Source organism: Mus musculus, chromosome 4 (assembly GCF_000001635.26).
Source record: "Mus musculus strain C57BL/6J chromosome 4, GRCm38.p6 C57BL/6J".
In the NCBI taxonomy this organism is placed as follows: Eukaryota; Metazoa; Chordata; class Mammalia; order Rodentia; family Muridae; genus Mus; species Mus musculus.
In genome coordinates, this window is record NC_000070.6 from 140,810,916 (window position 1) to 140,825,007 (window position 14,092).

Consider the following 14,092-nt stretch of genomic DNA (forward strand, 5'->3'; position numbering starts at 1 on the left):
GGAGGGGGAGGGGGAGGACACGCAGGGGAACCCAGGGCTTTGTCCTGGCCTGTCTCTGTCCTCTTGCCTCTGTTTACACTGCTGGAAGGGCCGCTGAGGATGCAGGATGCAAGGCCCCACTTCACCCTGGTGCAGGCAACCGGAAGTGCAGGTGGCCCCTGGATGCTTCATGCAAACCTATGAGAAATGTTGGTCTTGCCTCGCTCCTCCCCCTCTCCCTCCCCCTTTCCCTCTTCCTCCCCTCCCCCCTCCCCCCCGTTCTTCCCCTTCCCCCTGCCTCTTCCCCTCCCCCTTCTCTCCACCCATCTTCCTCTCTTTTTATTCTCTCTCTCTCTCTCTCTCTCTCTCTCTCTGAGTCTCAAATACTCCAAACTCACTATGAGGTTAACAACAGTCTTAAACCTCAGATCCTTCTGCCTCCCAAGCGCTGGGATTACAGATCTGCACCACTCTACTCCATTTTATCTGGTGTTGGAAATCACACCTAGAGCATTGTGTGTGCTAGGCTCTACCAACCGAGCCACATCCCCAGCTTCGCCCCCCTCCCCATCTATATGTATTTCTAGATCGGTCTGATTTTTACATTTCTGGGAGAGGTGGTGCCCACCTGTGCCGTGGCACCTGTGCAGAGGCTGGAGGACTTGTTTCCTCCTACCAGGTCCATTCCAAGTCGTCAGGCTTGGTGGCTAGCACCTTTACCCACTGGGCCACCTTCTTGGACCTCTGCCCGCCTTTCTTAATTAAAAGCTTGGGTTGTAAGACTAGAGAGAGAGTGAGCTTCCTCCTACCTCAGGGTCTTCCTGGTGGCACTTCACACACACACACACACACACACACACACCTTACTTCAGCCCACCACCACCACCAATTGAGCCCTGGCTGAGGGGATCACAGCTGGGCAGTTGTAACGTGGATATGGGCTCACTTTCCTAAGGCTGATGTTGGAGGTCAAACCCTCCCAAGGGGGTAAATGATACAACAGTGACCAATGTCATCAGGACCAAGAATATCAGCGTAGGTTGCCCTCTTGTAGATGGGGAAACTGAGGCAAGAGGTATCTGCAAGAACAAGGACTCTGGGCAGGGGAGTCGGGTTTGATCGGCTGCACCACGTACTGACGGGATTCCATCTCTTCTCCTGGGGCTTGTTTCCTCAGGTCTAGAAAATGTGGCCAGTCACCCGCTCGGGCAGAGATAATGGCTGTGGAGGCTCAGAAGTGCTGAGTAGAGTCCCTCCTCCCAGCTGCTGCCCCCCCAGGGCAGGGCAGGGACCAGAACCCACTCACTTCCTAGGGTCCTCCATTTGCACCAGTCGGAGGCTGACATTTGGAGCCTATGACTGTCCCCTCTGCGGTGGCCCAGGGTATGGAAAGGGCATTCTCCAAAGCAACCCGAACCCAGGGCATCTGGTTTCCAGCAAATGGCGTCAGTGTTAGATAAGAACCAGCACGCTTGATAAAGTTCCAGACATCCTCCCTGACTGTGGGGGATGGGTGGAAAGAGTGGGTAAGCATCCTCCAAGGGTGCTGGCACATTGTGCTGGGGACCTGATGAGCCTTGTGCTAAAATGTCTGTCAAAGGGAATAGTCTGAGATCACAGCAAGTGTGTAAGATGAAAAGAAGCGATGTTTCCGAAGATCAGACCACCAGGCCTAGGGAACTCAGCACCGGAGTCAGGGCTACGGAATTGCGTTGACCTGTCCTGGATCCCGGTGCCTTGGAGCATCGCCCCCTTCTGCCAGCCTCCCCACCTCTTTCCATAAAACCAAGGGAAGAGGAGAGGAAGAGGAAGAGGAAGAGGCAGGTCCCTCCTCGATAGTATCTCAGGCAGGCGGGGGGGGGGGGGGCGGCGCGGGGGAGTGGCCATGGATCAAGGATTCTGTCGAATCAGCGGCTGTCTGGCATTCACCTGCCTCAGCCCAGGAAGCTGCTCAGCTGACAAGGGCCGCCTGAGGCCCTGCTGGCACCGAGCCTAGGGATCTGTGCTAGGGTGTGGAGATCAGGGAAGCTGGCCCCTCATTTTCTTATCCCTCTGTCGGCCCAGGCGCAAATGAGGCAGCCAGTTAAAGAATGCACAACGATGTTTTTATTGATGAGAAAGACGGTGGCCAGTCAGCCAGGACCCCAGACAGCCTGAGCGGCAACTCCAGAGTCCCCATCATGTGGTGCTGAAGACTTGCTCCCATGGTCGCCTGTCTCCTCTCCTCTTCAGAGGTCGGGCATCGCCCCAACCCTTCTCATCCTCCTTTATCTTCTTCTTCTCCTTCTCCGTGTCTCAGCTGCAGCCGGGCCATGCTCATAGAGGAGGCTGTTCGTGCAGAGAGCCTACAAATGGGGTTCCAGTTCCACAGACCCTTCTGGAAGGGGGAAGAGCCAATGCCTACTAGGCCATGCCTAGCCTAACACTTTCATGGAAGCCTTCGCTAACTGAGTGTCCGCCGGTTATGAAGTGACAGCAGCTGCCTCAAGTCTGGGGTGGCACCAGAAACTACTAAAAATACCAAGACAGAATCCAGTGGCCTGTGGTGGCTCCTGGACCACAGGAGGAAGATGGCAGGCCTCTGCCAGCCATGCCCTGCAGCTGGGTCTGCCTGCCTGCTTGCCTCCACATGCCTCTGTTACCTCAGCTGGTGCTATTAGCCTCCAGGCCAGCTGTCTGTCCTACTGGGGGTGGGGGTGGGGGACACAGGCCTGCCATGGGGTTTACTGGGGCAGTACAAATGTTGTGTAGGGTCCCTGGCTGCTAGGGGAGTGTGGGCCCTTCCCTCCCACTGCCTGCAGCAGGATCGGGAGTAATTAGAGACTATTAGAGGAAATTAGGCCTCACCTCCAGATGTAACTTAATGACCTACCCCACCCTCTCCTAATACCTTGGGCCCCACCCCCTCCACATCTGGACCAACAGCCTTCAGGTTCAGGGGCCCTAAACACCCAGCCACGAGTCCCAGGCTTCCAGGTTCCCCACCCCAAGATGGGCAAGCTCTCTGCTTTCCTGGTCCAACCTTCCTGCCCACCCCCACCCACGCTTGCAGACTTACGACGGGCTCCCTATGGCCCGCGGCATCTTCCAACAGGAAGCACCAGGGCTCATAATTAAAGGCTGCTCCGGCAGGTAACGAGCATCCTGCAGAGGTCGGACTGGATGGAGTTGAGCATTAGAGGGGCTTTTGTGCCTGCTCGCTTTCAAGGACTGAGTTTTCCTGCCCTTGCTTGCCTCCGTTGAACTGAACGGTGCCAGAGGGCCATGGCCTGAGGTCCTTTGGGAAGAAGGACGCCCCAAATCTTCCTTTACATCTTACGCAATCCAGGAGTCATATGAAACCACGGTGCTCTTGCCCCAGGGTCCTGGCAAGGTGGGCATTTCGTTCCAGAGCTATTTTTCTCGGGTTTCAGAGAGGTGGAGGGTTGGGGGTGGGACAGCTCAAAGTGGGGCGTGGCTGCGGAGGCCACACCTTGAACAGGCTCAACTTCCGGCCTTGACCCTCTCAGGGCTCTAGCTGGGAATGGGAGAAGGAAAAGTGGCGATAGTCTCCAGGGCAGGGCAGGCGACTCCAGGAACGAAGAAGTGTGTTGTCCTCCTGGCGCTCAGCTGACCACAGTAGCCAGCCCACTTTCAGGCCCAAGGAGGGTGGAGGCTGGTTCGTGGCCCTTGCCCTTGCCCTGGGACTCCCATCAGCTGGGAAGCAAGGGTGGTGGTCGGGCAGGCTCAGGGCACGGAGTTCCACCACTTAAAGGTAAAAGGTTTCCTCCGCACGTTGGTGCCACAGTGGATCTCTCCGAGCAGTTGGTGGTAAAAGAGAAAGTCGTCGATAAAGACGCAGCGCAGACCCAGCGGCTCCAGCAGGGAGCGCACCTTCTCCTCCAGGCAGCAGCGACCATTGATGAGCGGGCCGAAGGGCTTAGGGATGCCCAGGTACTTGCCGAGAACCACCATGTTGACCTGCGAGAGAGAGGAAGAAGAGTCTCAGTGGCCCCGGATGCACCGCACCGCTGGACTCCTTCTGGGTTCTGGCTCTGCTGATCCATCCTCTGCAGAATTAGGGGTTGGTCAGGAACTCGGGTCTCAGATTGGGTTGGGGTATGTGCCCATTATAAATTGGGAGTCGTAAGCAGAAAGATGGTGAGTCTGAGGCTAGCCTGGGCTACATAAATAAGACATATCTCAAAAAAAAAAGTAAGAGGTGGGGAAGGCTTGCCGGGGGTAGCTCAGTGGTACAATGTTTCCTGCGGTAACAACCCGGGGCTTGGCTAACTGTACCAATGGCGGTCTGCGGTCCTCCAGTTCCTTCTTCCATCTTTTGTCATATTGTAACAAGTTTGTCACAACCAGAGATGAAATGTGCTAACTGTCCTCACCATTAAGTCTCAAACTCAGGTCAAATGGCCACCTGAGGTGCCTTTTTAATCTATCAAAGCTGCTCTGGCCACCAGGTTCTCCCAGCATCCCTCAGTCCCTACCTGTTACGGGGTCCTCCTGGCTGGCACACCAGAACCTCTACTCTGAACCCTTGAGCCCAGGGACCAGGCTGCCCTTCCCTCTATAATCCAGCCATTTTGGTTACTCAGCCCCCCACCTTTATTTTTTTTTTTTTGTCTACTCTTTTATTTTCCTGTCTCTGTCTCTCCTCCTCCCTCTTCTCACATGACCCAGCTCAGGAAGGGTCTGTTCACTCTGGCTATATGCTCCCTTTTATCTAAAAAACAAAACAAAAACCAAAAACTCCCTTTTATCTCTGCCACGTTTAGGAGCAGTCATATCTCCTGTGTGTGTGTGTGTATGTGTGTGTGTGTATCTTTCACTCACTAGCGTGGCGACACCTCTGCAGTACACAGCTTGCCTGGCTGTTCACAGCATCCTGTTAGTCCTCAGCCCTTACTGAGAATCCGTGTACTCCAGAAAGGTCATCCCTAAATCTCACAGTCCTCCCCACCCCCTGCCCCGGGGTTGTGGTTCAGACAGGTCAAGTAACATTACCAAGGTCACAAAAACTTGTTGCCCACTCCATGGGCTGGGGTGCACATGTTGGAGGGGGGGGGAGGTTGCAGGGAATCCAAGGGCAGGGAGAAGAATAAGAAGCCATGCTTATTGCCATGGTTAGGACTCTGCTCCTAGAGTTAAGAGTTTGAGGCCAGCCTGGTCTGCAAAGTGAGTTGCTGTTTCATAGAGTGACCTTGTCTGGGGGTGGGGTGGGGGTGGGAGGAGTCCAAGATCATGAGCTATAATCTCAGCCACGCCCAGTGGTCCTTCAGTGTTTCAGATGCAAGCAGCCATTAGCACACGTGGCTGGGTAGGTTAAAATCACTTCCTGTCTCAGGTTGTTATCTGCAAGCCACACGTCATCCCGATGGCTTGGGGGATGCCATGTTACACTGCAGACTGCCAGAGAGCTTGCCCAAGCAGGGAAAGCTCAAGCAGAAGGCACAGGCTCCCTTCAAGCAGCCCTGATCAGTGGGGATGGATTTTACACTCCTGGTACTCTTGGTTGTTACAGGAGGCCAGAGATGTGGTTAAATACCTTGGGATGCCCAGCCGCGGGAGGCTCAGGGGGAAAACTCCTGTTTCTGAGGAACAGCTTGGCGTCCTGCCAGCCTGGACTCTGGACTTGGGACAGCCAAGGACAGCCAGGAACCTAGGTACTCCCTCACTCCAGCCTGCACACTCCTCCCCTAACTCAGTTCTGCTCTGGTCTTGACAGAGGAGAGGTACCCAAGTTAAAGGCACAGTAGAGAAGGGGGGACACTTCCCACTCCAGAGCCTCACCACTTATCCTTTCCTGACAGGAAATGGGCTGACTGGCTGGCTGCTTCGATAGCATCACTCAGACCCCGCCCAACTGAGGGCTCTTGGCCTCATCTGCCTGTCAACTGCCTAATGGTTATGATTTGTTCTGCCTTCCTGGAAGCCCTACACAGCAGTCCCTTGTGGGAGCCACAAGTGTAGGAACTAAACAAGCCAGTGAACCTCTGGACAGAAGGCAGAAACATCCCGTCTACCTTTCCATCTAGAAAATGTGAGCTTCTTTGGGTGTGACTGGCTTCCCTGCTGAGGGGTATCTAGCAGCCCTTCCAGCTGCTGCCCACTGGGTACCAAAGACACCAGCTCACTGTGGCCATCAGCGACGCCCAGGATACGCATCTGCCCCACTTAGGAACTGCAGAACCAGCTGCCTCAGTATCCACCTGTCCTCGTACCCACCCACCGGGGACTCACCATGTCAGGAAAGAAGGCTTCAGCGTAGGCTCCCTTCAGGAAGAAGAGCTGTGGAATGTCCACGATGTCGCTCTCGGAGAGGCCCAGCTCCCGCTTTAGCACCTCGCGGTTCCAGTCGATGCATTTCTGGGGAAGAGGGAAGCCGTGGGCCAATGCAGAGGACTCTTAAGTGCGCTGTGCCTGTGCGCAGCCCTGCGCTCCTGGGGGGGGGGGGCCTCCAAGCCTCACAGTGGCTTTGTGCAAATGGACTCACAGGTGTCCGAAATGGGGAAACTGAGACCCAAGGCAGCTCACCTAACTGTGCAGAGCCAGGGAAAAGTTGAAGTTTGGTTCTGAAGGTCCCTGTCACTTGATTACAATTTTTTTTAATTATTATTTTTAAATTGTATGTGTATGGGTGTTTTGCCTGCCTGTGTGCCTGTGTGCTATGTTTATGCCTGGTGCCAGTGGAGGCCAGAAGAGGGCGCCAGCTGTCTTGGAACTGGAGTTACAGATGGTGGTGACTTGCCACGTGGGTGCTGGGAATTGGACCTCCTCAGTTCTCTGGAGGAGCAGCCAGTGCTCTTATTTTTAAATTGTGACGCGTGAGTGCGTGCGTGCGTGCATGCGTATATGCATGTGTCTATAAGTATATGTGGATTTCTGGAATCAGACTTAGCTCATCAGGTTGGCCACTTACTGAAACACTCTGACGAGCCCCTGTCATTTTAGCATACTGCCCCAGCCACCATGTGGCTAATACTTCTGCTAGCCCCAGCCATCTATGTAACGACCCTGGCATAATGCAGAAGGGCCAAGGGGCCTCCTCCCTTCACTGAGCCCAGCACGGTGAACACGGCAGGCACTGTCTTTGGTCAGCCACATCCCTTCTTAGACCTGGGCCACCTGATCTCTGCACAGGGCTCCTGAGGACCCCGTGTCTCTGCCTCTCACAGTCACGCTTCCGGAGTGAGTGTTTGGATTCAACGTCTGTGGAAATGAAGGGCACCCCCAGAGCCAGGCATTCCAGGAGCCTGTGCAGCCTGAGAGCGGTCAACCTGTCCCCAAGTCCACCAACCCCTGAGGACGCTCATCCCACACCCTCAGAAATCTGCAGAGCAAACTAAGGCCAGGCCCTGTCCCCCACAGGCTGGACATTGCTACCATCCAGCCTCCATCCTGCCCTCACCTGCACGTGCGCGCTATCCCTCCTGAGGTGCTTGTCAGCTAAGATGTCGTTGATGCTTCTTTTTGCCTTATGCTTGAGGCCTGTGGAGGACAGACTGTGTTCAGGGGACAGACTGTGCATGGCTCGGGGACACTGCCTGAAGCCCCCAGGCCTGGAGAAGCACATTGCAGGCCAGTGGCTCTGACAGGAGTAGGTTGGGGAAAGAGAAAGGCCAGTCACTGAGGGGCTGCCTCCAGCTGCAGAGAAGACCTGGCGAAGACTCAGAAATACTGGGGAAAGGCCCCAGGGCTCCTCACAGCGCCCAATGCTGACCTCCCACACTGTGTGACCAAGAGCACACATACCCTCAGTTGACCCCACCTCCAGCTAAGGTTGAGCCCATTTGAACCCAGGTGGGACCCATGCATCTCTCCCAAAGTCCAGCCTAGGGGCCCCACTGGTATCCAGGGCAACTCCCTGGCTCCTTGGGTCCCCTCCTTGCCCCAAGGCAGCTGTAGGAACACACCCAGGAATGGTGAAGGAAGGACAGGATCCCCATGAGGTGACAGGTGACACAGCTTTGGGTACTCACCATCAAACTGCTCAGCCTCCCCGTAGCCCTCCTCCTTCTTCTCCTGGAACAGCTGGAGGCAGGCACTGGGGCTGGCCAGGAGGAGGCGGAAGCCCTGCCATAGAGGGGACAAAGGGCTCAAGGCATGGATCCAAGGACAGTTCAGGAGCCCACCCACCACGCCCGTGTTTCCCACCTGCAGGCCTTTCCCCACACTGGTCTCCCGACCTGGAGCCCTGCTCACTTTGCCTCCCAGGCAACTCAGTTCCCACCTAATCCAGGTGTGTCCCTCCAGCTGTTGACTGTTCCTCCCCTTATCAGAGCTCTCGCCACGCTATGCCACAATCACCGTCTGGCCACCATGGTACTTAGTTCATGATGTCCGAAGGCCACTTTCTTCACAGCCCTCTCCACAAGACAGTGGGACTCTGTGGTCAGTGCAGAAAACCAGAGCCCACGCCTGTGTACAACCCTCCCCAGCCAGCCTTAGATTCTACGGACCTGAGTGAGGGCAGAACCCTTCTGAGCCTCGATTTTCTTACCTGTAAAATGGAGTCAATAAATGGGCCTGTCGGAGGGTTACATGGCTAAAAGTGTGTGTGAGTCTGGCATATAGTGTTTGAGTCATTTTTCCAACTCTTGCCTGATTCATGGAGTAGTCTGGGTCTGAAAGGACCAGCAGGAAGCACACATGTCCTCCTGGCCTGAGGCCTTTGACTCCTCCAGGAAGCACTCCCTGATTAACACAGCCTAAGCCCCACGTGCAATGACCCCATAGGACTGAGCTGGTGGCAGTGCCCCTGTCCGGAGCCACCCCATCAGGCCAGACGGGGCAGAGGTGACTCAAATGGAAGTCTGTGGGGTAGTGGAGCAGGGGTCCCACCTTTTGGTCAGAGGTGGGCACGAAGCTCAGAAACTCATCCACGTGGCCCACGGAAAGCCAGTCGGAGTAGAGTTCCACAGGAGACTGCACCTGCTGGGCCTGCAGGAAGTCACGCACCACTCTGGCCATCCGCCGCCCACTGGGCCTGGTGGGAAGAGACGCTCAGTCAGACGCCTTTTGTTCTTATAACCTTCTGAGCAGGTCCTCTTTACCAGAGGGGAAACTGAGGCTTAGAGAGCTAAGGTGACTCAATCTTGGCTACACTGAGCTAAGGTGACACCATCTTGGCCACACGGCTGAGAAAGGTCAGGGCCTCAGTCTACCTATTATAGGCCGGGAAATTTGAAGCCAAAGCTGAGGCCATTGGCAGCAGAGGGTGGGAGGACATCCCAAGAGAAGGGAGGCAGACACCCTAGGTCAGGGGACAGGTGACATGGTGGATGCAGGCCAGGCCAGGGCCAGGGGTCAGGTTTGGCAAGGGGGTGGAGCTTGTTTGATTAAGGCCTTCTGAGCCCAGCCAATCACGCTGTGGAGTCTGAAAAAGGAAAAAAACCAATCTTATTCACTCCAGAGTGTTAGAGTCACACACTGCCTGGGGCATTTGGGGTTCTCCACGCCCAACCCCCAGACATTCCTGAGATGAGATCTAGCATTTCCTAACCCCCTTTTACCCCCGGAGGATGCGGCAGGAGCCTCCTCCCGGACCTCCCCGTGTAGCTGAGGATGGCTTTGAACTCCTGATCCTCCTGCTTCTAGCTCCCAAGTGCTGGGATCACAAGCAAGCAAGACTACAACCGGTTCATACAGTGCTGGGGGTTCAGGCATGTCACCAACTGAGCTGCAGCCCCAGGCTTGGGCTTCAAATCGATGGCCTTGAAACCCTTAAGATCTGGCTCTGACGGCTGTGTGGCCCAGACTGTCTTTTCTTGGCTCTCTGAGCCTTAGTTTCCCTCTGAGAAGAGGACCCACTGGAAGATTTATTTTATTTAAATAAAATGACCCTGTTCCTGACAGACTGCCCAGCTTAAGGCCACGCCACCCACAAGCTCTCAGACCTGCTTCCTATGGAGTGGTCCTGCCCTAAACAAGGAACGGCACCAATCAACCCTCCTCATCCTTCGCAGCCAGCGGGGGGCCGTCCTCTCTGGGTGACCGGTGGCCTGTCCCTCTCCTGGATGCACACTGTGAACTTCATCCCTTCTGATCTATCCAGAGGAAGGCTTTCAAACATCAGACTATGCCTCTCTTTCAGATGGCCTCATTCCCATCTCCCCTCCAGAAACTGCCTGGCCCCTGCCTAGCTCCCCCTGACTTCCTCACGGCCCGATGTCTACCTGACCCCAGCCTGGCCCTGACCCTCTCTGCTCCACTCATTCTGGTCTCCTGCGGACCCCTGAACTTACCAGACACATTCCTGCCCCAGGACCTTTACATCTACTCTGCCCTCCGGCTGGAATCACAAACCTCTCCCCATGGTCCCATGGCTCCCCTCTTGCCTCTTCCTCTCTTGCAAGATGTGATGGTAACTCAAATCTTGCCACCTTTCTCTGAGGTTTGGACAAATGGAAGCCATGTCCCAACTCCCTTCATAGCTTCTTTTTTTTTTTTCTCCGTGGCACTGGCTACCACCTGGGATATTACTTGCCTGGGTCTCACCCTCTGCTGAGGTGCACACCCTATCAGAGCAGGACTTAGGGTTCTCAGTTGTTCTCTGCTGAAGCCCCGCCCCCTCACGTAATCTCTGCTTCAGAAACACTGGTGAATGATGCAAATGGTTTGGAGCAGCCCTGTCTAGAGGCTTCAGAGGTGGCTCAGTTAATGCAGTGCTTGCTTAGTGTGCACGAGGTCTTGGGCTCAATCCCTGGTACCACGTAGACAGGGTGTGGTGGTACAGTATCTGAGAGGCAGAGGTGGGGGATCCTCCTGTATTTTGAGTTTGATGTCAGCCAGGGCTACATGAGACTCTTCCTCAAAACATTAAAAATAACCCAAAAGTCCATAATTTATAGTGACTGGAGTTCTGGGAATGTGCAGATGATGATGCTCCTGCTTGGAACTGGGTTCAGTGGTGGCGCATGCCTTTAATCCCAGCACGTGGGAGGCAGAGGCAGGCAGATTTCTGAGTTCGAGACCAGCCTGGTCTACAAAGTGCATTCCAGGATAGCCAGGGCTACACATAGAAACCCTGTCTCGAACAAACAAACAAACAAACAAAGAAGGTGGGAACCACGTTCTTATGTCTGCTAATCCAGTATAGTGTGGGTTGTTTTGAAGGCCATCTTTGAAAACAATGAGAAACAATTCAGTAGGTGCAGAGCCACACTCCTCCTTGGAGCCCTCTCCCACCCTCCCTTCCGGAGGCTGAGGCAAAGGGGTCCAAGCCCCAGGAGAGTCATCTGTACATTATGAGCAGTCAGATCCATCTCTGCATCATAGCCAAAGACACCACCAGGGGGCAGACTTGTTCAAAGGCCTGATCTCGTTGAGTGGAAAACCCAAGGCAGCCAAGAAAGGATCTAGTCTGTTGGGTACCTCCTGTGAGCTTGGCTTAGACTCTTATGCTTAATACCACTTGTAGTCCCCAAGATCATCCTGAGCCGGCGTGGTGGCGCATGTCTATAATCCCAGCACTGGGGAGGAAAAGGCAGGTCCATCTCTGAGTTCCAGGCCAGCCTGGTCTACAGAGTGAGTTCCAGGACAGCCAGGGCAACACAGAGAAACCCTGTCTCGAAAAACCAACCAACCAAAGAAGATCGTCCTGGGATACACACATATTAGCAAAGTTACCATCTGAGGGTCACCCTGTCCCCTTCCTCACCTTGTGCCAATGGGCCCCTCCTTTCTTTCTCCCTCAGCTTCAGCCCCTGCCCACTGGTCTCTTCCCATCTCGCTAAACCCTCTGGCAAGCTCTAGCTCAGGACAGCAGGCCAACTACTAACTTTTACACTGGGACCCACAGAGGACACCTGGCTTCTGACTGTATCACTAATCCCGTGTGGCTCTAAATCGGTAGCTATCCCTCTCTGAGCACCAGGGCCTCATCTGTCCACTAAGGGTCTTATTCCTGGCTTTTAACAGTCTATAGGCTGACGTACAGCTCCTCAGTGGGCCACAGTTGATGGGCACCTGGAGACTCTGCCTTCTTTGCAGGTCCTTCACGAGAACCTAGAGGGTCCAGAAAGTCTCTGCAGCTTGAAAGGGGAGGGGAAAGCTCCTGACTGGGACAAATATGCCCCCTCCACCCCCTACCCCAACTGTGTGTGCTCCTGACTGGGGCAGGTATACCTCCTCCACCCCCTACTCCAACATACACACACAGAAGCCAGAAGCCGACATCAGGTGTCCTTCTCTATGGCTTCCCACCTTATTTCAGGGGGCAGGGCCTCTCACTGAACTTGGGGCTTACTGCTTCAGCTAGGTTGGCAGCCCTGTGAGCCCCAGGGATTTCTTGTCTCTGCCCCTCCCACCAGTGCTGGGATTACAGACGTAGGCTGTCATGCTTGGCTTCTAACATGGCTGCTGAGGTTCTAAACCCAGACCTTCACACTTGCAAAGCAGGCACCTTGCCCAGTAGGCAATCCGGCCAGCCCCAAGCGAGAGGGCTGTTTTATTAGGGCCCATTTTACAGCTAGAGAAAATGAGGCATGGGATAGAAAAGAAATCATTTATTTAAAAAGTACCAGCATTGCCCTCTCCGCATCCTTAGAATGTCCTCTTCTGGATGCTGCTTTTTTGTTTGTTTTGCTTCGTTCTTTTCCTTTCTAGTTGTAATTTTAATTTAGGTTTTGTTTTGTTTGGGTTTTTGGTTTTGGAGACACACACCTCACTGCAGCCTGGCCTGGCTTTGAACTCACGGCTTTCCTGTTTCACCCTCTTGCATACTGGGGTTACAGGGTTGTACCACCATGCTCCACACCCACGTGCCTGGCACGTGACCTTAATGTGAATGAACAAACTGACCACTGACAATTTGCCGCACACCGTGGTGACTGCGGCTGAGCAGCACAGCTCACATTTGTGGGCATCGGACTCCAGAGACTCACAGCTCCCTCCCTGAAGCCCTCCAGGCCTGAAGCCCAGGCTGTGGTAGGACCAGCCCCTGTACGCTATCTGAGATGGGTGTCCGGCAGGGTCACCCCCAGCTACACTCAACCCAGTACAGCAGGCCGCGGCACCCAGCTGTGTGCCTCCCTTGGTACCAGCAACCTCTCCCTTGTATGATTTCACAGCCTTGGGCTTTCCACCTGAGGCTATGTGACCTTTCTACTGTCAGAGGCCAGCTGGGCCTCAGAGGATGAGTTAGGGCACACCCAGGCTCCATACCAAGCTTCACAAATGAAAAGGTTATCCAGGGTTTGTGGTTGAGTGGTGCTCCTGTGGGCTACTTGGGGGAGGGGAGGAACCCACTCGGTGTAGTAAGCAGGCATCTGTCTACGTGTTAACTGAATCTTGACCTCTGCTCCATCACAGCTGGTCGGCATAGGGCCGCCGAGATGCCCTGCCACGAGGGTACCTAGCTGGTTACTCGCTCAGTTCCAGCTGCCTATTCTGCCTCTGGACCCTTCCAAGACAGGATAACAGCGACTGGCTTCCCATTCTGTCCCTGCTTATGTGGCAGAGGGCATGTCACCTCCCAGCTTGGCTGACTTTAGACAGGTTCTCATTAGTCCAGGCTGGCTTTTGAATTCTCAATGTAGCTGAAAATAACCATGAACTTCTGATCCTCCTGCCTCTACCCACCCAAGTGCTGGGATCACAGTCTGTGCACCTCTCTTGGATTACTTACTCCACGCTGGAGATCCAACCCAGGTAGGTACTCACGCATGTTGGGCAAGCTCTTTCAACGGAGCTCATCCCCAGCCTCTGACGTGCTGGCTTAATGTGTCGATTATGCTTATCAGACTCTGGCCCACTAATTTGACCCTGAGACCTTATAATCTGTTGGAAAGTCATTCCCATGGACTGGAGAGCATCTTCCAGTCTGGACTCTGTGACAGTCCTTCCATGGGTCCTGGAGAGCACCTCTTAGTCCAGAGAGCCACGTGGGTGAGCTTACTGAGTCCTCCCCCACCCGACACCCTTCCAAGCCACTCACTTGGGGAAGCTGCCACCAATGAGGATTCTGCCGAGGGGGTAGTCTGTGTTGCCCACCCTCACCGGTGGGCTCACATCCAGGTTGCCGAAGGAATCCAGGCCAGAGGCACCTGCGAACTCGATCTCCCGGGTCACATATCCAAAGTCAGGACCCTAGAGAGGTGCCATGAGAAGCCCCCCAGACAGG

At 54.8% G+C, this 14,092-nt stretch overlaps 1 protein-coding gene and 1 long non-coding RNA gene across 2 annotated transcripts in view; one reads left to right on the forward strand and one right to left on the reverse strand.

Moving 5' to 3' along the window:
• Window positions 1-77: 77 nt before the first annotated feature.
• Gm13032 (predicted gene 13032) lies at window positions 78-6,596 on the forward strand. The gene is made up of 3 exons (NR_045944.1): window positions 78-188; window positions 2,279-3,352; window positions 5,781-6,596. It is a non-coding gene; the product is annotated as a predicted gene 13032 (long non-coding RNA).
• Window positions 2,066-14,092, reverse strand: part of Padi1 (peptidyl arginine deiminase, type I) — a 32,798-nt gene continuing 20,771 nt past the window's right edge. Inside the window, exons 11-16 of the mRNA NM_011059.2 lie at window positions 13,907-14,058; window positions 8,812-8,956; window positions 7,950-8,043; window positions 7,379-7,458; window positions 6,211-6,336; window positions 2,066-3,939 (exon numbers count right to left, since the gene is read on the reverse strand). Of these exons, the coding sequence (NP_035189.1) occupies window positions 3,706-3,939; window positions 6,211-6,336; window positions 7,379-7,458; window positions 7,950-8,043; window positions 8,812-8,956; window positions 13,907-14,058 (831 nt within the window). The 3' untranslated portion in view covers window positions 2,066-3,705. The remainder of the gene's footprint in view (window positions 3,940-6,210; window positions 6,337-7,378; window positions 7,459-7,949; window positions 8,044-8,811; window positions 8,957-13,906; window positions 14,059-14,092) is intronic.